The sequence below is a fragment of the Artemia sp. Qi Xiang Cuo genome, chromosome 18 (genome assembly GCF_049724085.1).
Source record: "Artemia sp. Qi Xiang Cuo chromosome 18, ASM4972408v1, whole genome shotgun sequence".
NCBI classification, from domain to species: Eukaryota; Metazoa; Arthropoda; class Branchiopoda; order Anostraca; family Artemiidae; genus Artemia; species Artemia sp. Qi Xiang Cuo.
In genome coordinates this window covers 31,009,249-31,033,137 of record NC_142811.1, presented here as the reverse complement: position 1 = coordinate 31,033,137, position 23,889 = coordinate 31,009,249, and the positions used below count along the sequence as shown (strand labels likewise).

The window sequence follows — 23,889 nt, the reverse complement described above, 5'->3', positions numbered from 1 at the left end:
TGAACGATTTTGAGCTTACATACATTTCTTGAATTATTTAGCTACTTCCTAGCGCCCTTTTTTATTAGAATACATTTTTGGTAGTAGCCTATATATTGTTCTACTAACTTCTTTCCTTTTTTTAAGGTTTAGCGTTTGAAGTTTCAGTTTGAATAAGAATAGGAAAGTGTAATTTCAAGGAGACTTGGTGGGAAAAGAAAGCTGCGATGGGATACCAAATGAAAGAGCCGTTCTAGTAGATCTTTTTTCTTTGTTCTATTTTATCTGCAATACATCGCTTGTCTACCATAAGGGCTCCTATGTTTTACTGCAGAACGCTAAAACCATAACACTAACGTCAAATCAGCTTCGTCTCTCGGTAGCATCTTCCATGGAGAGCGACGAAACGGCAAAACTGTCCATGCACCTAGGTGCTTATGTAGTGCTGGATGAAATAGCAGTTGCAGAAATTACACGGGCTTTGAAAATTTGTGACTCTGACTATTCTGGGAATCTACAGACGGAATAGATGTATTTGGAAAAATTTTCAGAGATACAGTGGTCAAAAATGTCTCCTTCGGGCATACTGAGTTCGCTTATTTTTAACCGAAGCTCTTGGACCCCATTTGCAGATGATGACCCTTGATGAAGTCGGCTACAGTAATTATGTTGTCGATTTTGACGAAACCACAAACTCAGAAAGTAAGAAAGAGCTTCAAACGAGGATCCGATTCTGGTCCGGAAAGATGAAAAGAGTGGTAGACAGACATCTGAATACTGCGTTTATTTGATATGCCATAGCTGAAGACTTGAAGTCAAAAATAGTCAGAACGATCGATTACAGTGGTTTATCTATCTCTCAACTACTAGCGTTAAGTTGTGACGGTCCGAAGGTGAACAAAAAACGTTTTCAACTGATTGACAGTGAAAACGTGAATTGATAGGTAGCGAAGGTCTTCTTGATATTGGTACCTTTAAGGTCAAGAAGACTACGGGAAGATTCAAGAGAAAACTGGCACTCCTAAGTTTCGCTTTTTGAAACACTTACCCACCAGATTTTTAACAATAGGACCTGCCGCTTCGAGGCTAAGGGAACAGATGCCAGCTCTGTTTGAGTACTTCGTTGTCTGTATTTCAAAGATGTTTCATATATTTCTAAAATCTCAGTCTTATGAAATGAAATGCGTACAAAGAGATCATCAGGCCGATCAAACAACCGACCCTGAAAGCAGAGTGTCAGTTTGTTGTTGATACTTCAAACCTCTTTACATGTTTCACCAAAACGTTTCAACGGGAAGAGCCCCTAGTGCATAAACTCTATACGGAACTCCTGGTCTTGACATTGCCTGGACGAGTTTAAAACCCGAAGTGACTGAAGAACTTAGAGATGAACTAACGCTTCAGCCAACCGAAGTGAAAAGAAATGTGTGCCACTGCTACAGATAGTTGTGAGTGACGAGATTGTCGACTGTCTCGAGTCAGTAGACGAACTTTCAAAACGCTCGTTCTTGCAACTTGTTCAGAAAAATTATTCTGTGGCCGCAAGGTATGTCCTTAAGCAAATACTCGGCGGATAATTTTTTTATTTGTTGAAAGCTTAAACATTTCTGTATCCCGATGAAGTTTCAAAGCCAGTTTCTGCTCAGAGTTTATTATACCAGGAAGTTACCCATCGTGACGCAAAAAGACATGCTGGTTGACGAGTTTAGTCTCGTCCCATTATCCGGAGTTCCACCAGAGCTAGGATGGATCGACAATAAGTGGAACAACGTGATCCAGGGAGGAAAATGTCCAAACTTGTCTGAAGCCATAAAAAACACTTTGACCATTTCACACTTTCTGCCAGCATTGAGTGAAGTTTCTGCCTTTCCAAGTGACTTCTCAGCAAAGAAAGAGCTTCGATGAATGAGCAAGCTTTGAATGCAAAACTGTTTGTGATGGTTGGGTTGGGCAGATTTGGAGGCCGTGCGCAAAATGTCGCTATCGCTGAAGACTTGATAAAACTGGCCAAACCCGCTAGGAAGATCTATGATTTGTACCTACAGCAGGAAAAAGCTTTGAAAGAAAAAAACAGAACTGAGAAAGAGTGGCAGAATTTGGAGACAAGAAAACGGCGGGTGGAGCAGCAGCTCGCTGTAACCTCTTAGAAAAGACAGACAATAGAAACTCTCGAAAAATCTCTCAAAGAAAAAAAAAGAAGCGTTTGGTTTCAAGGAACAGGCCGCAGACAAGTTACTGAAGGAAGCTCATAACTGGCTGAAAAAAGGCATTGAAAAGAAGGACATGGTCGAGATACAGCTAGCGCAAGCAATGATAGATGTGAATCTATCGATGCCTGCTAAACAAAAAAGGTAGCTGCTACTCTTGAAACCGCCTAGCAGCAGTTGAAGTCAAAGAAACAGTTGCTGATCACATCTCTGTTCCAGCAGAAGGCAGTACCAAAAATGAAGACAAAAAGGTTGTGTGTTCTAGTTACGGTACCCTTATCCCTTTCATCATATTTTTGTATCTGATATTTTTGTATTCGAAAGTAAAGCTCTAAGAAAAGAAGAAGAAAAAGCTCCTCCAGTGACATGATGATTCTAAGGTGGTCTGTTTCTTAATTATCACTTGACCTCTGATCATGCAGAGATGTCTGCAAACAATCATTTCCATTCTTTTTTCGGTGGTCAAATTTGCTGTTGTGTCACCGCGTTTTATTTCAAAAGCTTTCTGAAAACTGAGTTTTGGGGTCATTTTCTGTCCAGGATGTTCTCTAGAGAAATCCCATTTTCTACTAAAAAGAGGTCACTAGGTCCCTATTTTTTACCACTTTAAACCTGTGGCAGCCCTGCTGCTGAGAGAGGGGATGCAGGAAGGGCAAAAAAGACGGTCCAGTTTGAGACATGGAATAATTTTTTCTAACTAGCTTCAGAGATCCGTGAGCTTTTTTTTACATGATAAATAAGTGAAAAATGTAAGCGAACTCTCCACCCAATTTAGAAATGCCTCCCTGAGTCAGAAGAACTTAAAAATTTCAATCTCAGTTTTACTCCAAAAAAGTGCACTATTGTTAAAAATTCTATAAAGAATTCTACAGTTTCTATTAATTTAGAATTCTGCAAGACCAAGGAAAATATCACAGGTTAAATGCATCTGATAGAAATTTTGCGATGGATGTTTCTTATCGTAGAAACTTCGAAAAGAGCTCATTTGATTGGAAATTGAAAGGGCTAGTGCCAATTTTAATAGTCAAATGTGTTTGAAGGGCAACAAGCCCCCCCCCCCCACGCACATCAATTCCCAAAACACATCTAATCAAAATTCTGAGATAGCCATTTTGTTCAGCGTAGTTGAAAGATCGGGAAATTATGTTTTTGAAGATAACACCCCCCCCCCACAGTCCTCAGCGCAAGGCTTGTAAGTTGTGCCAAAAGGACACATAATGTTTATATGGAAAGGTCGGGTCATATAAACCCCAGAGTGAGGCTTTCGATCGGAGATCAGATGTTCTAATGCCCTTTTTAGGAGTCGAAGAGATCGGGGGATAGCCACCCCCCCCCCTCGTCGTATTTTCACTAAATACATCCGATAGAAATTTTGAGGTATTCATTTGTTCAAAAATAGTCCAAACATCATATAACAAGGCCTTTGGGGTTGACAGAACTCCCCAGAGTCTGGGGGTAAGGGTTGTAAGTTATGCCCCAGGGACGTATAAAAGGTTTTTATGGAAGGGGTGGTCTTGGAACTTTAAAAGAGGCGCATTTTATTGGAAAAATATAGTTCTAGCTCCCTTTTAAGAGCCAAAAATGATGGAGAGCAACTACCCCCCCCCCCCCTCCCTGGCATCCTCTTTTCCCGAAACGTATTTAATTGGAATTGTGAGATAGCCATTTTGTTGCCTATAGTCCAAAAATCATATAACATTTAGGGTTGGACAAAATGCCTCAGAGCCACGGGAAGTTATGCCCTAGGGCATATAGAGTTTTTTTGGGACGGGTATCGTATTTGGATCGGATGGCACTCATTTGATTGAAAGTCGGAAGTTTTAGTGCCCTTTTCAAGAGTCAAAAGTGGGTGGAGGGCAATCAGCCCCCCTAACACATCCGATCTAAATTTTAAGAGAGCTATTTTCTTCAGCATTGTTGGGTGGTCTATTAAATATGTTTTTAGGGATGTCAACCTCCCTACAGTCCTCAGGACAAGGGCTTTAAGTTAGGCAATTCGTTCATAATTTACACATAGTATTTGTTATTGAGAAAGGTTTGCTCGTTTGAATTGCGCTTTCCAAAAAGACGAAGGGCATTCAGGTGAGCCTTTTAGAGAATGTTGAGGGAAGTTTTGATCTAAATAAAAACCTGTTATGTGTATCAGGATTGCCAAAAGGGTGTATCACAGGAATAACTGAGTATATTAATTTCGAAAATTCAGGAAATTATAAGGGAGATGATCAAAAAGGCAATATTTGCATGCTACAAATACTACTACAACTACCACACTAATCCGTTTACAGAATTGAGGGGAAATTTGAACAAAGTAAAAGACGCTATGTGCATGCAAATTGTGAAAATAGTGTATCTCAAGATTTGATTTGGGTATTAAGTTGGAACTTTCACAGAAAGCCCAAAGGGGAAGATCATTATAGGCAGCGCACTAGCGCTGCCTAAGTAAAGAGCGATGTTGGCACAATGTATTATTATTTTTTGGTTTCTTGGTCTTAGACCAGGGCACTTCGTATCGAAGTAACTGTCATAGAAACTTCGAGAAGGCCTTATTCGATAGAGAATTGGAATATATAGTGTATTTTTTAAAAGACATAAGAGATTGGCAGGGAACTAACACCATTCCACGTCCACCATTTACCAGAACACATCCAATAACAATTTGTGATTGCCATTTTTTCAGCTTAGTTGACTTTCAGATTTAAATTATGTTTTTGAGGAGGACACTCCCCCACACTCCTCAGGGCAAGAGTTGTAAGTTATGCCCTAGGGGCATATAAGGTTTTTATTGAAAGCTTTGTCGTAGAAACTTCAAGAAAGTTTCGTTCGATTGGAAATTCAAAGGGATAGTGCCCTTTTTAACAGTCAAAAGTGTTTGGAGGACAACTAACCCCCCCTCTCACGTCCACCTTTTCCCGAAGCACATCCCATTTAAATTTTGAGATAGCGACTTTATTCAAAGTAGTTGGTAATTTTATAAATTATATCATTGAGGATGACAACCCCCCCACAGCCCGCTGGTTCAGGTGTATAAGGTAAACCATGGATGCATATAAGGGTTTTTATAGACAGTGTTGTCGTAGAAAGTTCCATAAGAGCTCATTTGATTGTAAATTGAAATGGTTCGTGGCCTTTTTGATAGTCGAAAGTGATTGGAAGGCAACTAACACCTTTTCCACGTCCACCATTTATCCAAACACATCCAATCAAAATTTTGAGATAGCCAATTTTTTCAAAGTAGTTGAAATACACCCTGGGGTATATAAGGTTTTTGTAGAAAGCGTTGTCGTAGAAACTTTAAAAAGGGCTCATTCGATTGGAAATTGAAAGGGCTAGTGCCATTTATAATGGTCGGAAGTGATTGGAGGGCAACTAACCCCCCCCCCTCACACCCACCATTTCCCAAAACACATCCAATCAAAATTTTGAGATAGCAAATTTCTACAACGTAGTTGAAAGTTCTGTAAATTAGGTCTTTGGAGATGACAACCCCCCCCCCCTCCAGCTGTCCGGGCAAGGGTTGTAATTTATGCCCTTGGGGCATATAAGGCTTTTATTGAAAGCGTTGTCGTAGAAATTTCAAAAAGGCTCATTCGATTGGAAATTGAAAGGGCTAGTGCCTTTTTTAATGCTTGAAAGGGATTGGAGAGCAACTAACGCCCCTCTCACGCCCACCATTTCCCCAAACACATCCAATCAAAATTTGAGATAGCCATTTTGTTTAACGTAGTTGGAAGTTCTTTGAATTAGGTCTTTCAGGATGACAACCCCCTCGCAGCCCTCAAGGCAAGAGTGTAATTTATGCCCTGGGGGTATATAAGATGTTTATAGAAAGTGTAGTCGTAGAAACTCAAAAACGGCTCACTCGATGGAACATTGAAAGGGCTAGTGCCCTTTTTAATAGTCAAAAGTTATTGGAAGGCTTGATGTTTTTATAGTAAAGATCGATGTGGGTACAATGTGTTATTATTTTTCTTTCTTTTTTTTTGTTTAGACCAGGGCACTTCGTATCGAAGGAGTTGTCTTAGGAACTTCGAAATGGACTCATTCGATTCAAAATAGAAAGGGCCAATGCCCTTTTTAATAGTCGAAAGAGATTGGATGGCAACTAATCCTTCTCCCATGCCCACCCTCCCATTGGCCCAATTTGTTTAAAAACTAAATGTTGCCTTAAGATTAAATCAAAATGCACTGTGTTAATGCCAATTCCCAGTAAAGCATCTCAGTAGTATCCCAAGAACGACTGAGGGTATTATGTTCAAACTTTCGGAGCTACTTTTGCTCTTAAAGTTTAACCAAATCAAAATAGCGTAAGTGTGTTTAAGCTATCAAAGAAAGTAAACAGGTTTTTTTACGAATAGTATCAAGTTTTCTAGTTCAGGTCAACTAGAGAAGTTATGAAACTAAATTAAACACTGCTATTTGCGTCCAGATTTATAAAAGGTTATATGTTGTTAAAAATTGCTGAAAATTTTTCTCCAGCATACAAATAGCAGGCCAAACTATAAAGTCTTAAAAAAAACGAAAAGATTTTAAGAATTATTTTCTTTTTCCCTGAAAAGATTATGTCAATATAAAGCGCACAAAAATTAATTAAAAAAAAACTTTCCACAAAATGAGTTTTTCAAAGAAAAGTAAAGAACTCCATTAAACCAAAAATGAGCAAAAATAAAATAAAATAATTTACCAAGCGTGAAACTACCACAAATCAGCATCGATAAATAATTGAAACCCAAAACGAACAGAAATCACAACAAATAACCGCGTCAAACTCCAAACGAGGAGAAATTAACATGAGTAGGGCTCAAAACCCCTATGCCTTCCCAAGGCCAGAGGATAATTTACACTTTTCTGAAAAAAAAATACAAAAGAATATGCATTGTCGGTTTAATATACATATACTGATATTTAGTAATAAAAATGTTAATATTATTTTATTTATTAAAGTTATAAAAGTAAGAACATTTAAATTAATTTTAAATAAATTAAATTAATTTTGCGGCAATTTTTTATTGCGGCAACCGCAAAGTCGGACCTTTTCCTTCTCGTGTGGTTTAGTATTTCTGTTTTCCTGATTAGAAATCAAACAGAACTTGCGATATCTCCAAGTCTTTGAACGCTTTCTCGAAAATCTATGTGTCACACTGAAAAAAAGCGGGTTCCCTGAATTCCCGAAAATCACCAAATTACTGTGCCACTCCTCGCAAATTATTAGCAGTGACTTTTCCTGTCAAATTTTACTTTGCATACTATAATTCTTCACTACTCTCTTGTTCGTTAATTTTCGTCTCTTTTGTTACTTTGCATAAAAACCAGACAGATGCAATATGCAATTGCAAATATTGCAATATACACAGTTCTTCTTATGTTGACAAAAAAATCGTGAAAATCGTCTTTATGAAATGAGTTTAATTCATTTCGAATGCAGTTTCCGGATCGTTATTTCTTACATCATTTGTAGTCCAGAATTTATTTTCAAGTTGAATGGAATTATAGAACGCATTCACTACTATACAGCTTCAGCCTTCAGCTTAATTTTGAAATTGACAGCCGACAGATTGTTTCTACAGCTGAATTATAAGTTTGCATAATTTTTTTTTTTGCTTTTTTTTTGCCGTTTTTAGATAAGATTTTCTTAATTTTTAATACTCAATTGTTGAACACCTGATAGAAAATACAATCTTCTTTCTGAAACATTTTTACCTCCCCCCCCCCTCCAAAAAAAACCCTTCTATTGAGACAAAATTTAGCTATAGGCAAGGTTGGGGAATTAAAGATTGAAACGGAAGTTACCCCAAAAATATGATTCATAAATAACTTATAAATTATTGCCTATGGGGGAGGGGATAGGGGGCTATCATTTTTAAATGATAACACCTATTTTCTTATTGAAAGCAGGGATGCCAAAAAGATAATTATTTTTTCATTTAAATTTGAGATAGAAGAAAATGATATCAAATTCCCTGGGTAACCATTGAAATATTTTGATAGACAGAGGGCCCCCGTTGGGACTTGTTCATTGTCTTGGGTATTTTAAGATTTCTCATAGGCTACTGGCCTAAATTGGATTTTGTGTGTGCTCCCTTTTAATTAGATTCTTTTGATCTTATTGAATGCCACGGCGAATCTTTGACTCAGTTTTCCAATAATTTGAGGTAAATCTGAATAATTTCGACATTTTTGTCGTTGTCTTTTGTACCCCTTTACTCATAACCTCAATTTTTTTTTTCAAGGAACGCTAAGCTGTTTAACGTTATTTTGCGTGTTTGTTTGAACCATGTATTGACCAAGTTAATTATTAAGTAAATTATTTTTCTAATGTAAAGCTGAGACGGTATCCTATCAAGGTGGTATCCAGAGGGGGGGGGGGTAGGGAGGTATTACATCTAAACGATAAAGTCTCGAAATTTTTTTAGTTAAATGCAGGAATCCAAAAAATTTAATTTTTTTTAACTTAAAGCAAAGACGGCATCCTATCAAGGTGGTATCCAGAGGGGGGGGGGGTAGTGAGCTACTATATTTAAATGATAATACCTTGTTTTTTTTAAAGCAGGGACACCAATAAGTTATTTTTTTATTTAAAGCAGAGACGGTATCCTATCCAGATGGTATCCAGGGGGGGGGCATAGGGAGTTATTATATTTAAGTGATAGTACCTTGATTTTTTATTTTTATTATTGAAAGCAGGGATGCCAAAAAGTTGAAAAGTTGACAAAAATTAACAAGATTTCCGTGAGTTATACTTGATACAGCACTTGTATAGTTTTATCGTCCAAAGGGAAAGAGATATCTGCGTCCAACCCGTTTTAATCTTATTGATGAAATGGGTTTACTTTGAAAACATGCATTTATAAGTCACACTAAAACGAATTGGTGTGACGAAAGCGATATCGACATCCCCACCTAACGTTGCTCTCGAGTGACAATTGCGCCCTTGGTCCAGTTTCCAAGTTACATTAAAAGGCCAGGTCATAATAAAAGCTTTCAATTTGGGAGGCTCAAGGAGGAGTCTTTGACAGTCTTGTGACCTCAGGGTACTAGATGGTGCAACGCTCTTACGTATCTACGGTGGTTTAAAAAATTCGATCACCCCACAAATGATTACCAAAAATATGCACAAATATAACAAATGTAACGTTTGGAATATTATAACACTTTTTTCAAAGCTTTGAAGAAAAGTAAAAAAGGCTAAATATCCCTAAATACGCTTGAAAGCTATCTTAAAAATAAACTCTTTGGAGATATCCATGGATATGACCATAGCAGAAGCTTTGAGATTGGGTGGGGATCAAAGAGGAGTCTTTGAGTATTTTGACCACAGGTGATTTATTTTTGTGACTTTCTTAAATTCGGTAATCTTTGTGAGCATTTGGAAATCAAAGCTTAAACTCAATAACTGATACTAAGTGTCCTAACATTGATACTAAGTGACGAACTAGGAAGAAAATCTCAACATCTTCCTGGAGCTACTTCAGTCTGCATATTATTTCATTTAATTACATTTAAAACGGATGAGCTTTTCATTTCTTACCTAAGAAAATAGCAGGCACTTCATTTTTCTTCATACCGAATAAACCGTTAAGTGTTTTTTTGTTTCATTGTAATTGAAATGTTTTCATGTGAAGTGTTCATCATGTGTTTTTAAGTTTGATAAATTTACTCCTTTTAGATGCAGTCTATAATTTGACTGATATTAGGTATTTATGAGTTTATAATTTGGAATGAATCCCCAAAAGAAAAAATGAATAATATCCAAAAGAGCAGCCAAAAGCAATAAAAAAGCAGCAGTTCAGCCTTGGCCTACATGACATATATTCTATAAAGAAGCCAAAAAAAAACTTTAAAATGTATTTTTTTTTAATTGTTATTAAAAACCAGTTTTTAATACAAGAAGGCTTGTTAGGAATCCAAAAGAGCAAAAAAAGCAATCAATATCAAATTCGCCTATTTCGACTGTTTTAAAGGTGACAAAACAGATCTAGGCAAAGGGCATTATGAAAAAATTAAGCTTCTAATTTCAAAGTTATAATCAAAGTTTTTACCCAGATAACTGACGAATTTTGTGATACGGTATTTGAAGTTTAGTATGCAGTAATGCTCGATGAAACAAAAAATACTAATTTTGATAATTATTTATGTTAAGAGTACATAGCTAATAGATACTTCAACTAATCGTATTATGCAAGGGTTCTGAAACACCACAGCCATTTCGTTTCTACTAGATTTCTACTTCTCTTGATGAATAACGAAGAAGACCAATTTCCAGCTAGTGACTTGTGAATTTTTGAACTCATGAATAGGCTCGAATCCGTTGTAAATTTAAGCTGTGATTTGAGAAAGACTGATGAAAACATTAGTGTTAGCGGTCAATATTGATCGCGCCGGCGGCGCGCCGCCGACATCTTACCGGCGGCGTGGCCGCGGCGCGCTGTTTTAGCCACACCGCCGCCGGTCTTCCCTCAGTCGGTGCGGCGCCAGGGTCTAACTACAACTATTGCTACTGCGCAAGATAAGGGTATTAAAATGAAGCTTTTTAGGAATGCTTAGGTGGATGTCGAACTAAATCAAAATAAACTATGAGCATGTGGGCTTTCAAAAAGGTGGCAAAGCAATATTTGAAGAACAACTTTTATTGTTAAGTTAGACCTTTTAGGGTAAGTTGTGGGAGATTTTCAACTAGCCCGAAGGCACTATGTGTATACCTTTAATACTACCATTACAGTTTTTATAACTAATGACGCTAAGGGTAATAAGAAAAAACTTCTATGGAACGTTTAGGAGGATTTTCAATTAAACGAAAAAACCGTGCGCATACAGGTTTTCAAAAAGATATATAAGCAATATCATAGGCAACACCACTCTGCAATAGCCGTAAATATCACCGAAACTTTTAAAGGAGCTAATTCGATTCAAAATTAAAAGTTCTGGTGCCCTTTTTAGGAGTAAAAAGAGATTGGAGAGTAAGCAGTCTCTCTCTCAAGCCCATTCATTTTCCAAACGCATCCAGTGAAAAATTTTGCACAGCCATTTTGTTCAGCATAGTAGAACGGTCCAGCAACTATGTCTTTAGGGATATTGGGCATGTGTATCCCCCAGAATTATGTAATTGGACCATTATGCTTTAAACAAAATGAAAAGGTATTGTATTTCTGGTTGCCAATAAGACACCTCAGCAATTTATCGAGGACTACTGGGGGTATTAAGTTGAAACTTTTGGGGGTACTACTATTACTAGTTCTACTCTTACAATTTAAATTAATAAAACGAGTGTGTTTCCAGGTTGTCAAAGAGCATAGATAGAATATTTTGGGTATGATATTAAGTTTTATTTTTCAGGTCAACTTCAGGAGTTATAAAATTAAATTAAAAATACTGTTTGTGTCATGATTAAAAATTGTTAAAAAAGTTTCTCCAAAATGCAATTGGGAACCCAAACTATGCATTCTTATAAAAAAAACCTAAAAGATATAAAAAATAAAAAATATGAAAAAGTCTATGTCAACAAAAACGAACAGAAATTAATTTTAAGCTTTTTCCCCAATAAGGGCATTAAGGTGAAATTTTTATGGAAGGTTTAGGAGGAATTTCAATTAAGCGAAAAAACTGATTGCATACAGGTTTTCAAAAGAGCTTAAAAGCAATATTATATGTAGCACCACTCTGTTTACTAGAAATATTATTGAATCTTGTAAAGGAGCAAATTCGATTAAAAATTAAAAGGTCTAGTGTCCTTTTTAAAAGTAAAAAGAGATCGGAGGGCAAGCAGCCTTTCTCTCAAGTCCATTCATTTTCCAAACGCATCCAGCTAAATTTTTGAGACAACCATTTGTTCAGCATAGTAGAACGGTCCAACAACTATGTCTTTATGGATATTCGGCATGTCAACCCCTACAATTATGCAGTTGGTCCATAATGTTTTAAAACTAAATGTTGCTTTAATCTAAATCAAAAGTCATTATATTTATAGTTGTCAATAAGACACCTCAGCAATATATCGAGAACAACTCTGGGTATTAAGTTGAAACTTTTGGGGCTACTAATTTTACTTCTTCTGCTCTTACGATTTAAATAAAATAAATTAAAACAGGTATTTTCAGCTGAACGTAAGGAGCAACATTAAAACTTAAAACAAACAGAAATTATTACGTTTGTAAGGGGGGTCGCCCTCTCCTCAATACCTCGCTCTTTACGCTAAAGTTTGATTTTTTGTTGCAGCTATTTAAGAATGACTCGTGAATCACAAAGGCTGTTTAATTAGATATTAAGTTCTTTAGAAAGTTTGGAGAAAAACTTTAGCGTAAAGGGCAAGATATTGAGGAGAGGGCAACCCCCCTCATATACGTAATAGTTTCTGTTCATTTTAAGTTTGAATGCTGCTCCTTTTTCTCAGTTGAAAATACTTGTGTGTTTTTTTTTTAATTTAATTTCTGATCGTTTTTAATAATGCTGAAAAATCTGGCTCGCTCTCCATGGAAATGTTCCTTCCCCCACGAAAAATTCCTCCATGGAAAGATCCTCCTATGTAACCCTCCCCCCCTCCACCAGAAAAATCCCCCTGAAAAACGTCTGTATACTTCCCAAAAACCAATACTATATGCAAAACATGAGCAAAGTTCATAGATTGTGGTCCTTTCCCCGGGGAATGTGGGGGGGGGAGGATCAATTCATCTCAAAGACATAGTTATTAGATTTTCCGACTTTGCTGGAAAAATGGCTATCTCAAAATTTTGATCAGGCGACTTTTGGGGAAAAAATGAGCGTGGGAGGGGGCAAGCTGCTCTTCAATATTTTTGGTCACTTAAAAACGGCGCTAGAACTTTTGATTTCCCATCCAATGAGCCCTCTCCGGATCTTCTACGATCACTCCTGGGGAAAACAAACAAATAAACACGCATTCGTGATCTTTCATCCGGCAAAAAATGCAAAATTCTACGTTTTTGTATATAGGTTCTTGAAACCTCTACAGTAGGGTTCTCTGCTATGCTAAATCTGATGGTATCGTTTTCATTAAGACTACTTTATGTTTTAGGGGTGTTTCCTCCCTTTTTCGAAAATTGGACAAATTTGCTTTGGCTCGTAACTTTGGTGGGTAACATCGAATTTGATGAATTTTACATACTTTGAGTTAGCATCAAAATTTGATTGTTTTGATGTATCTGTTGTTATCAAGACCCTGTTTCTTAGAGTTTCGGTTACTATTGAGCCGCGTCGCTCCTTACCTACAGTTCATTACCACGAAGTGTTTGATAAATAAAAAGAGTATAAGCGAATCCAGGTTGTCATAGAGCATAGATATAATCTTTTGGGAATGATATTAAGTTTTATTTTTCAGGTCAACCGCAGGAGTTATAAAATTAAAAAAATAATGTTTGTGTCAGGATTAAAATTGTTGAAGAAGTTTCTCCAACATACAAATATCAACCCAAACTATAGATTCTTATAGAAAAAAAAACTGAAAAGATATAAAATTTATTTTTTTCGTGAAAAAGACTATGTCAATAAAAGACGAACAGAAATTAATTTAAAAAACTTTTTCCACAAAACAAGTTTTTCAAAGAAAAGTAATGTGCTCCATTTAGCCAAAAATGAGCAGACATAGAGTCAAATAATCTTTCTAGCGTAAAACTACCACAAACCACCATCAATAAATAAATGAATCCTAAACCATACAGGAATTACAAAAATTAACTACGTTAAACTCAAAAGAGGTAAATAATGACATGCATAGGATTGACAACCCCCTTGCATTGAAAAGACTAGAGCACAATACGCGTTTTACTGAAAACAAAATACGTTGTAAATGTTTTCACTTTTTTTTACTTTCATAAATACAAAATTATCAAAACTTTATAAAATAAATATCAACATACGTCAACTAAACTAACAATCCACGATTTTTTTTTTTTTTTTTTTTTTTTTTTTTTTTTTGTAAAGCGCAAATTTTGTTCTGGTCTTGAGAAGCCATGGGGGTTATCAGCTCTACTCGTGTTAATTTCTGCTTGTTTTTAGTTTGACTCCGCTATTTATTGTAATTTCTGTTCGTTTTGAGTTTCATTTATTTATTGATAGTTGTTTGTGGTATTTTTACGCTTGGAAGATTATTTGACTTTATTTCTGCGCATTTTTGGCTAAATAGAGCTCTTTACTTTTCTTTGAAAAACCTGTTTTGCGGGAAAAGTTTAAAAAAAATAATTTTATAATAAGAAAATAGAATATTTCTTTTTTTTATGCAGAAATCGGAAAAACATTTCAAATTAAAACGAAGACCTAGGTCTTTAAAATAAAGTGAATAGTAATTACGCTGCATAAACGACAAAATTTGATCTTTATTAGAGGAGGCGATCACTCCTTGGCACCTGCTATTTGTAGATAGAAATATCTTGTATAACATGTTCATTATAGGGTAGAATCGGGGATAGTACGGGAATGGGGACTGGAATAGGAATCGGGAAGAATTTTGGCATTGTCCCACGACTACTGCCTAACCTTTATCAACAAAGCGGATGGATTACACTTAGTATTTTTATGATGAAGAATGACTTGAAGGTAACCTCTGGATGAGAAAAGATCATATTCCGTAATTAGTTTTAGAAAATAGTCATCAAGCAGTTAAGAGAAAGGAAGGGTGTTCCAGTCTAGGCCGGGATGAAACCATATAATAGACCAAGAATATTTTTGGGCATTTTGGTATCCAACCAAAGCGAAACCTTGAACAGTTATGGACCGGGGAGAAGTGTTTTCCAGTGTGTCACCCATGACTCATTTGTAGTAATGCTAAATGCTTGGCAGTCTCACGAGGTTAGCGATAGTCAGGCAGTAATGGAGAAGGTTTAGGTTTAAATGATAATCAAATTTGTATTATTTTTTAGTCTCTTTATATTAATGTTTATTATGTTTTAAGCTAATCAGCATTCAGTCCATATTATTATTAGGCTTTTTGAGTCACAAGTGACACTTTTACTTGTCACCTGCACAAGTTCTTTGTGGTATTATTATTTATATAGTCGTGTCAGTTATTCAATTAAAAAAAGTTTTTAATCTGAATACCTTGAAAAGTTCCATTTTATTTTGATGTCTCTGCGGAATAATTGTGCTTCGTTGTAACGATTTCTACTTTAAAATGTAACCTTTGTCACCCTCTTCCTTTTGAGCCAAGTGTAATTAGGGTTCGAAACAGGGTGTAATCAACTCGCATTATTGTAGGATCATTGATAAAAATGGAGGGAGCCCACCTCTGACATATCGTCAGTTCCAAAATATACTACGAACGATGGACCCCCCCGTGTCTCCTGAGTCGACGGTAGCCCTCACTATTACAGGACGAGCAAAAACTCCGCAATGTTCTAATGATGATGATTATTGTGTTCCTACATTAGAAGAATTAGGTAATTTTTTTTCTATTTCATTGAATTCATAAATAAATGTCCGACATTTTCCTTTCAATTAGGGATTTCCAAACGCGGATGAAAGAAATACTAATACTACTACTACTAACAACTCACCACAGAACCAAGCCGCCTGAGGCCAACACAGCTACGCACGCTCCTCCTCAATCCCAATCTAGTCAAAGCCTCCCTTTTTACACCCGCCCATGAAGTCCCAATTTCCTTTAAATCTTTCTTCATGACGTCCTCCCACCCCAGACGAGGACGACCTGCTTTCCGTTTAGACCTAGACGGTTGGCCGAAAACGAACAATCTTCGGCAGTCTGTCATCCTTCATCCGCACAGCGTGCCCTAGCCACCTCAACCTCTCTAACTTTGATTATTATCAAGTATGATACCTATTTAAAGTTGAATAATGGCAAGAACCTTGTACCCTCTCTAAAGAAGGTGCTAGATTATGATGCAAGATTCAAAAGGTTGTAAGCCTGAAAAAAGACTATTGGCCCCAGCTCTTGATAGGTAAGTGATATATTGTGAATCCTTGGGCAGTATACGACACACAAGACCCTACTCGGAAAGGCAAATAAAATATCAGGGGGTAGTTGTGAAATAGTCTACACCGCGACAATAAAATCCAATGTTGCAAAATATCTATATTTCATTACAATTTCTATATTATGTTCAACCAATGAAATAGAACATCTGCGACTTTTCAGCTAGCTGACTTGACGAGTCTTACGAATCATCAAAATCGCATCTTACGCACAGGAAAACACCTCAAAAGGTGTATTTGTTCTTGCATAAAAAAATCTTTTGAATATAATAGACTTAAATGAAAAGATTTCTAAAAACGAAAAACATTCTTAAAAAACAGTATGAAGCAAACTGTTTTGTTTTATGTTCCAAGCTTGGAAAAAGGCTCATTAGTTTGTGTTAGAGAGATATACTAAAGTTATAGTTCTTCTTTCTTTCATTTTAGTTTAACGATTAATAATTTAAGGAGCAACGTATTTCTTGAATTTCGAACTACGTGACCTACTGTAAAAAAGTCAATTTTAGGCTAGCAAAAACTCATATCTGTATTTTCTTGACTGTGAATTTCGCCATAGTCTTCAAACCTAGTTGTCTCGACAGACAATACTGTTTGAAATTATCCAAGTACCATAATCGACCCAAGGGTAGAGAGTAAGGTCCAGAGGTGCAGTCACTGCTTCACTAAGATTCATCTTAGTGAAGCAGTGCTTTACTAAGACCTTTGTTGGACTCCCTACAATGTTTTTACCTGTAACTACCAGCGTGCCCCCAAAACTAAAATCCACAATGCCTCTTGTGGATTAATCGTATTTGCTCACAATGTTAGTTGTTATAAGACTGGAAGTTTTCTCGCTCTTATTAAGGGCCTAAGAGCAATAATATATGAAGAAAAAGGGAGAAAAACTGAATTTTGAACGGGAGATGCTTTGAAAATAATCCTTTAGACGTGTGTCAGAGACACACGTCAGTGCTCAGCTCAGACGAATCAATACGGACAAAACTAAAGAAGAAAGAGAGTATTTTTCTATTTCATCTTTGCTCAGGATATCTTTTAAAATCCTTAAAAGAATTAAATGAAGATTGTATTAAACTAACTAAGATTTGATTATGTCTCGTATTAAAAAGAATAAATAAATAAAGTATTACCACGTACCCACTTTCGCTTTAAAGTTGGCTTTGTTTTAATATTAAAAGTAGAAAGGCCTCAATTGATCGTGACAGGGCTCCTTATATGGGCACAGCCTCCTTAGGGAGAACACGTGGTTAATGGGGTCAATGACCTAAATTTCCAAAGGTGTTGATGTTGTTGTTGTTGTAAGTGCACGCTCTCAGCGAATGTCAAGGTCGATTTATTTGTTGTTGTTGTTGTAAGTGCACGCTCTCAGCGAATTTCAAGGTCGATTTGTTGTTGTTGTAAGTGTACGCTCTCAGCGAATGTTATGAGTTTCCAGAAATAGTATTTGTTGTTGTTGCTCGAGGCAAATGTTATGAGTTTCCAGGAAACAGTTAGATCACGTGTTTCCGTCTCAGCCAATCAGAGGGCTTGCTTACATAACAATTTGACCTTGAGATTTCGTATATAACGGACATGCAATGTGATTAAATTATAAGAAAGTATTTTGACATAGTTGATATAACAATGGATAAATTTGATGAATTAGAAGCCTTGGCAACTTCAATTTACCATGTAAGTGCATTTTTTATTTTCAAAATAAAATTATTTTCCTTGGTCAACCTCCCGTATATTTAGGTAAGTACCCCCCCCCCCCTCAAACCTAACCACCTTGCAATCTTTATACTCGATGGAAAACGTAAATATATTCTTTTTACCCTCAAAACCTAACCCCACCCTCACTGTATTACAATCAAATTCTCGCAAATGGAAATAATCATTTTTTCGTTGAACTCCAGTTTTTTATTTTATTTTCTTGGTCACCCTCCAGTATATTCAGGTAAATCCCCCCCCCCCCCATACAATACAAACATCACTCTACAATCTTTATACTCGATGGAAAACGTAAATATATTCTTTTTACCCTCAAAACCTAACCCCCCCCCTCACTGTTTTACAACCAAATTCTCGCAAATTGATATAATTGTCTTTTCTTTAAATTCATGTCTTTTATTTTCAAATAAAATAATTTTCCTTGCTCACCCTCTAGTATATTCAGGTAAATCTCCCCCCCCATACAATACAAACATCACTATATAATCTTTATACTCGATGGAAAACGTAAATATATTCTTTTTACCCTCGAAACCTAACCCCCCCCCCTCACTGTTTTACAACCAAATTCTCGCAAATGGAAATAATAATCTTTTCGTTAAATTTTAGCCTTTCTCTATTGTGATTTAAAGTGTCTACTGACTTCTGTCAATTTTAATGAAAATGCCGCTCTGTTTTGACACAATCTCCAGTGCGAGGCTAAAATTAGCTATCACCCCTTTTCCCTCTGTGTTTACGAACGCAGCGGCCAAAGTCAAGGGAACTGTTCTTCCGTCAAAATTAAAACACTATGATACAATAATTAAGCACAGACGTAATGCTCTATTTTGGAGAAGTGAAACAGATTATTTTCAAATTAAGGTCTAACAATATATTTAGGACATTATGTAAAAGGGGGGAGAGGGGGCAATGTCTCGCTTCTAACAGCTTCGTGGTAAGTAAATTATGTAAAAGGGGGAGGGCATTGCCCTCAAGTCTACCGCCATCAGTATACAATGAAAAGAAACGGTGCAGGGCTAGAAAGAAAAGTCTCTGGGAGTTGTATGAAGCTTATATTATGTATAAATTGAATAGCATTTTAACCTCTGTCTGTAAAATATAGGTCTATAGGCTACTGGGTTAACGATTTTATTTAAAGCCTATAGACTGGGAAACATTTAATATTTTTCTAAATGGTAAAAATAGAAACAATGATTCCTATCCTATGGCTATAGACTACTGATTGTCTAATAAAAACATTTGATTTCTAAGCCTAATATATTTCTTGAGAAATTTTTACTTTTTGCTTTACTGAAAAGAGATAAATGCTTTTCTAAACAAAATTATATGGATGATGATACTAACTTTCTTTCTGTAAAAAAGGGGAAAATTATTTTGATACTAATTTTTTCTCTTCTTTTTAAGGCAAATTATGAAGAATTTGATGCCCCTCCAGCTGTAAAGAGAGCTATGGGTACAGCAAATAGCGAAGAATGTACCCCAACTCCATCAAAGAAAGCAAGAGATGACGAGGCAGCCCCATCACTGCCAGCCCCAATACAGTCCGGTCAAAAACCGAAAAGACAATGGGCCACAAGGAAGGTGAACCCTGCTAGCTCATCAGTGCACTCCCATAACATCGCAGTCCAGTCTGCGCAAGAACATAGCGACGCCGCGTCCCTCCAACACACACTACCTGGACCATCCGGCTCCCAAGTGCAGCCAGGATTTGCAAAGGTGAGTATTTTTTCCTCAAACTATCTTATATAAATATATATCTATTTCTTCCAATGTTTTTTTCTTTTCACTATTTTTCAACACTGTGTAAAAGTGTATCTCAGCGGGATCTTAACCCCTCACCCCCCAACCATTGTTTTCTCTGCTCCTCCTCCCTCGGAGATATCTAATGTAATTTTATTTGCAAAGAAACCGCTCCTCTTTTTCTAATCTTTACTATTTTCTCTGTTGCTATCTCTTCACTATCACATATAGTTTTAGATACCTTTGAAACTCTGTGAATGCTATTTTTCACATAGTTTTAAGAGAGAGATTATTCCATTTTATCCATATCAGCGTCCTAATTTACACTGAGCCTTACATCGTGCCAAGATATTAGTGATGGGGAAACCAGGCTAACGGGTCTCGGCATTTTGAAGTTCAATCTTGGAAATTGGAACACTTGCGTGCGATAGGTTGCAATAATTAAACTAATGAGTTCAATGAATCTGTGTGGAATTAGAGAAAAAAATAGCGACTTTTGACGGGCATTATGTAAAGCGGGCCGGGAAGTGCTGTGGGAAGCACCGCGGGGCAGAGAAGCGGGGTGCGCTACGGACCCGAGAAGTGCCATTGGGATGCGCCGCGGCCCCGAGAAGCGCCGCGGGAAGCGCTGCGGGGAAGTGCTGCGAAAAAAAACTAAACAAAAAAAAACAAGTAGGGCTGATTTGAACACATTGAAAATAAGCGAACAAATTGCCGCCTTCTATGTAAAGCGTTGTTTTAGATTGTAAATATCTTAAGTTGGAAATTGACTGCTTTCAGTTGAATTAACCAAATGCTATTAAGCAATAATAATCCAAATTTTAACAGTAGGGGTGATTTGAACACTTTGAAAATAAGATATTTTTCATTTATAGGTTGGATCATTGGTCCCATACTCATTAACACCATCGCCCTCATCAGTTGGAGAAGCAGAGGAGCTCTCCAAAAGTACTTCGCAATTGAGCGATATTACCAATTCCGATGAAATACCTGATACTATTGATGAGTATCTAAATTATTTTTTTAATGGAGATAATAGCACAGTTGAGCAGGGGGACTTGAGCCCAAATACACTACAGCTTATGGAGGATTTCACAAACGAATTAACTGGGAACCCTTCTCCTCCTCCAGCCACCGATACCCTAACGAGTCCACTTCAAACAACTGAAGTGGAACATTCGCCAAATATTGTTGAACAACTGGGGGGTGGGGGAGATATACAAGCGGGGGTGGGGGGTACAACTTTTCCAGACTTTCAATTATCCAACACAATTTTAAATGCAATAGTTGTTTACACTGTGACTTTTGGAGACCCTTTTAATTCACTTATGGGGGGAAATTTTGTGTTTGACCCTGTAGAAATTGTGCATGACTATGTAGATAAAATTCGTGCACTACTGGAGAGTCAAATTCAATTGTGGGGGAGGGATTCAATTAAGGTTTCTATTGTTTTAAAGGTGTTTTATTTAAATGAGGGGAAAAGCGAAGTTTATTATCATTATGTACATTCCGAGATGCGTTTGGTTTTTTCGAATTTAGAAAATATTGAGGGAGTTTTCACGGATTGTGTGGATCAAATTATAACGCATCTCGAGAACTTTAATGAAAATGGGAGTGGATCTCTAGTTTTTTTTGTTGAAAATTTAAGTGTTAATATTTGTAAAATTAAGAAAGATTTTATTTTAAGAGGGGGGCATAGGGACACGGGTACAGTTTTAAATTATAATCCAGATCTAGAGGGTTGTAAAGGTGTCCAGCAGATCTGTTTTGAAACAGATCAAATGTGTTTCAGATATGCTTTCCTCATATCAGCATACGAACCTCTAGCTCGTGACGCTACCAAGACGAATTTAGACAATTGGGCTATGCATGGGAAGGAAGGGTCCGATTTTCCCATTGTAGATTTCTCGTGTTTAGAAGGAAAATACCCAGTAACGCTACGATCTATAGATATTTTTGAAAGGGCTAATGCCCACTTAAATATCGGCGTTACTCTGGTACAGTATGAAACTGAATTTGAAGATGGGGGTTGCTCTAAAAAGAAGGGAGTGGTATTCCCTATAAGGAGTCCGTCAGTTGATTTGATCAGACTCTGGGTTTCGTTGTTATACACACCACCTAATGACCCCGCGACTTCAAGTGGCCATTTTAATCCTATTACTGACATTAGTAGAATTCTGGGGGAGGATAAGAAACAGAGTTCACGTTTCTACTGTCCAACATGCCTCTCTTTAGTTTGGACGGAATTAAAGTTGCAAAATCACATGAGGCATTGTAGCCGGCATGGCTACCAGACAATGGAAACGGTTTTAGGGGATAAGGATATTTTACAATTCAAAAATTTCCAGAATACCCTTTTCCAGTGGAACAAAATATCTTTAGACTGTGAAGCTAAGCTGGTGGAGTTGAACGATCCCCAATTTCCAAACCGAATCAAAGAACACCAAGCTATTGCAGTGTCCTATGCCCACGCACAAAGAGATAGTTCTAACACCATTCGGTTGTTAGAAATAGTAGAAACATTGGATGAGGGGGAGTGCATGGTCAAGGCACTGACTAAACTAATTGGCACGGCTAATGGTGCTATTTCTCGTTTGAGAAATACCCATTATCCAATGGTGCTGTCTGCAGAGGATCGTCTCTCGATTAAAAATCAAAAAATAGGTGGGGTGGGTCAGGGGGATTGGGTAGCGGAGGCTACAAAGATTACAGGGAAACGAGGCGGTGGGAGTATCACAGTCAGAGATCAGACTCACTGGGGGCAGTAATGAGCCTCTGGGGGTAGCAATTTTCGGGGGGTAGCGCATCAATTGTGTGATTTAAATGTTAGCCAGCAGTTTTTTATCCCTGTTTTTATTCACAACTCTAATTATGACTTAAAATTTATTTTACCGGCACTGGCACGTATGCACAGGGAGGGAGGGGGAGTAGATTGTCCATGGTTAAATAATTCATTTACCTATAACATTATCCCCTAATCGGCCGAGAACTTGTTGCTTCTCGAACTGAAATGGCAGGCAGTGGATAATGGGCGTACGTGCTGGAATAAAATCAGGTTTTTAGATTCCTTTAGTTTTTTTCCCAAGGCATTGAGTCAATTGATTCAAGTGCAGAAAAGCGACAATTTTGATAGCTTTCCCTTGCTTAAACAGCACTTTCCAGACAGTGAAATGCATGACCTGTTGACCTGTAAAGGTGTATACGCATACGATTATTACTGTTCTGGCGCTTGCTTAATTGAGGTGACACTACCTCCAATTGAATCTTTTTACAATTCACTGACCAGCAGTGAATGCACATCCGAGGAGTACGAATTTACCAAGAAGGTGTGGTCTAAGGGGGATTGTAAAAATGGGTGGGATTATTGTAGACTGTACTTGGCCAGTGACGTTTTAACTCTGTTGGATAGAGTCTGTAAGAACACAGACCAAATCTATTCAGAGTTCGGGTTAGATATAGGCTATTATTTTTCCACTCCCCATTTGGTGATGGATTTGATTTTAAAAATTAGCAGGGAGGAAATAGGCCTAATCACAGATGTAGATCAACACCTTTTTGTAGAGCGTTCAATGAGGGGAGGGTATGTTTTTCATGGGGACCGCGTCTTGTCAACCGATCCAAGCGGACAAAGCACCGGTGTAAAGTCAAATGCAGTGTTCTTGGACATGAACTCATTGTACCCCTCTGCAATGTCTCACTACTCTTCGCCGTGTGGGAACTATCAATGGCTTTAGAATCCTTGTGAGTTCCCCGACATTACCACCATCGAGGACAATGGGCCACAAGGATGGTTTTTTGAAGTTGACGGTCACATTCCGCTGGCGCTTCACGACTCCGTCAAAGATTTTGTTTTTCCTTGTATCAATCGGCCCGTGGGCAGGGACTCTTTGAGTCCCTACAATCGATCATTGGGTGAGGTTTTGGGGATGCACTGGAACCCCTCCAAACAAAACCTGTTTGCTGAGTTGGACCCTACAGAAAATATCGTTGGTCTTCATTCTGTTTTACACTGGATGGGGAGCAATAGCTTTAAGATCACCAAAATACATAGGGTCCTAAATTACATTCAATGACATTACTTGAAAACGTTGATTATCAACTTCATTGATAAAAATTCTAAGGAAAACTCCCTGGTAGGGACAGACTTATAAAAGCTAATCTTAAATTCATCGTTTGACACCAGGCGGGTAAGCGTTAGTAACAGATGCTGCTGTGACGTTGTCACTGACCCTCTAAAGTGTGTACGAATTATTGCCGACCCTAATTTTACATCGTTCACGAGCATAGAGACTGGCATGGTTCTTCTACACAGGCGAAAGCGAAA

The 23,889-nt window shown here is 37.3% G+C and overlaps 1 protein-coding gene across 1 annotated transcript in view; it reads left to right on the top strand.

The window, feature by feature from the left end:
• LOC148941409 (cryptochrome-1-like) overlaps window positions 1-23,889 on the top strand; it is a 118,477-nt gene that overhangs the window by 23,177 nt on the left and 71,411 nt on the right. The window contains exon 5 of the mRNA XM_089104097.1: window positions 15,384-15,565. Within this exon, the coding sequence (XP_088960223.1) occupies window positions 15,384-15,565 (182 nt within the window). The remainder of the gene's footprint in view (window positions 1-15,383; window positions 15,566-23,889) is intronic.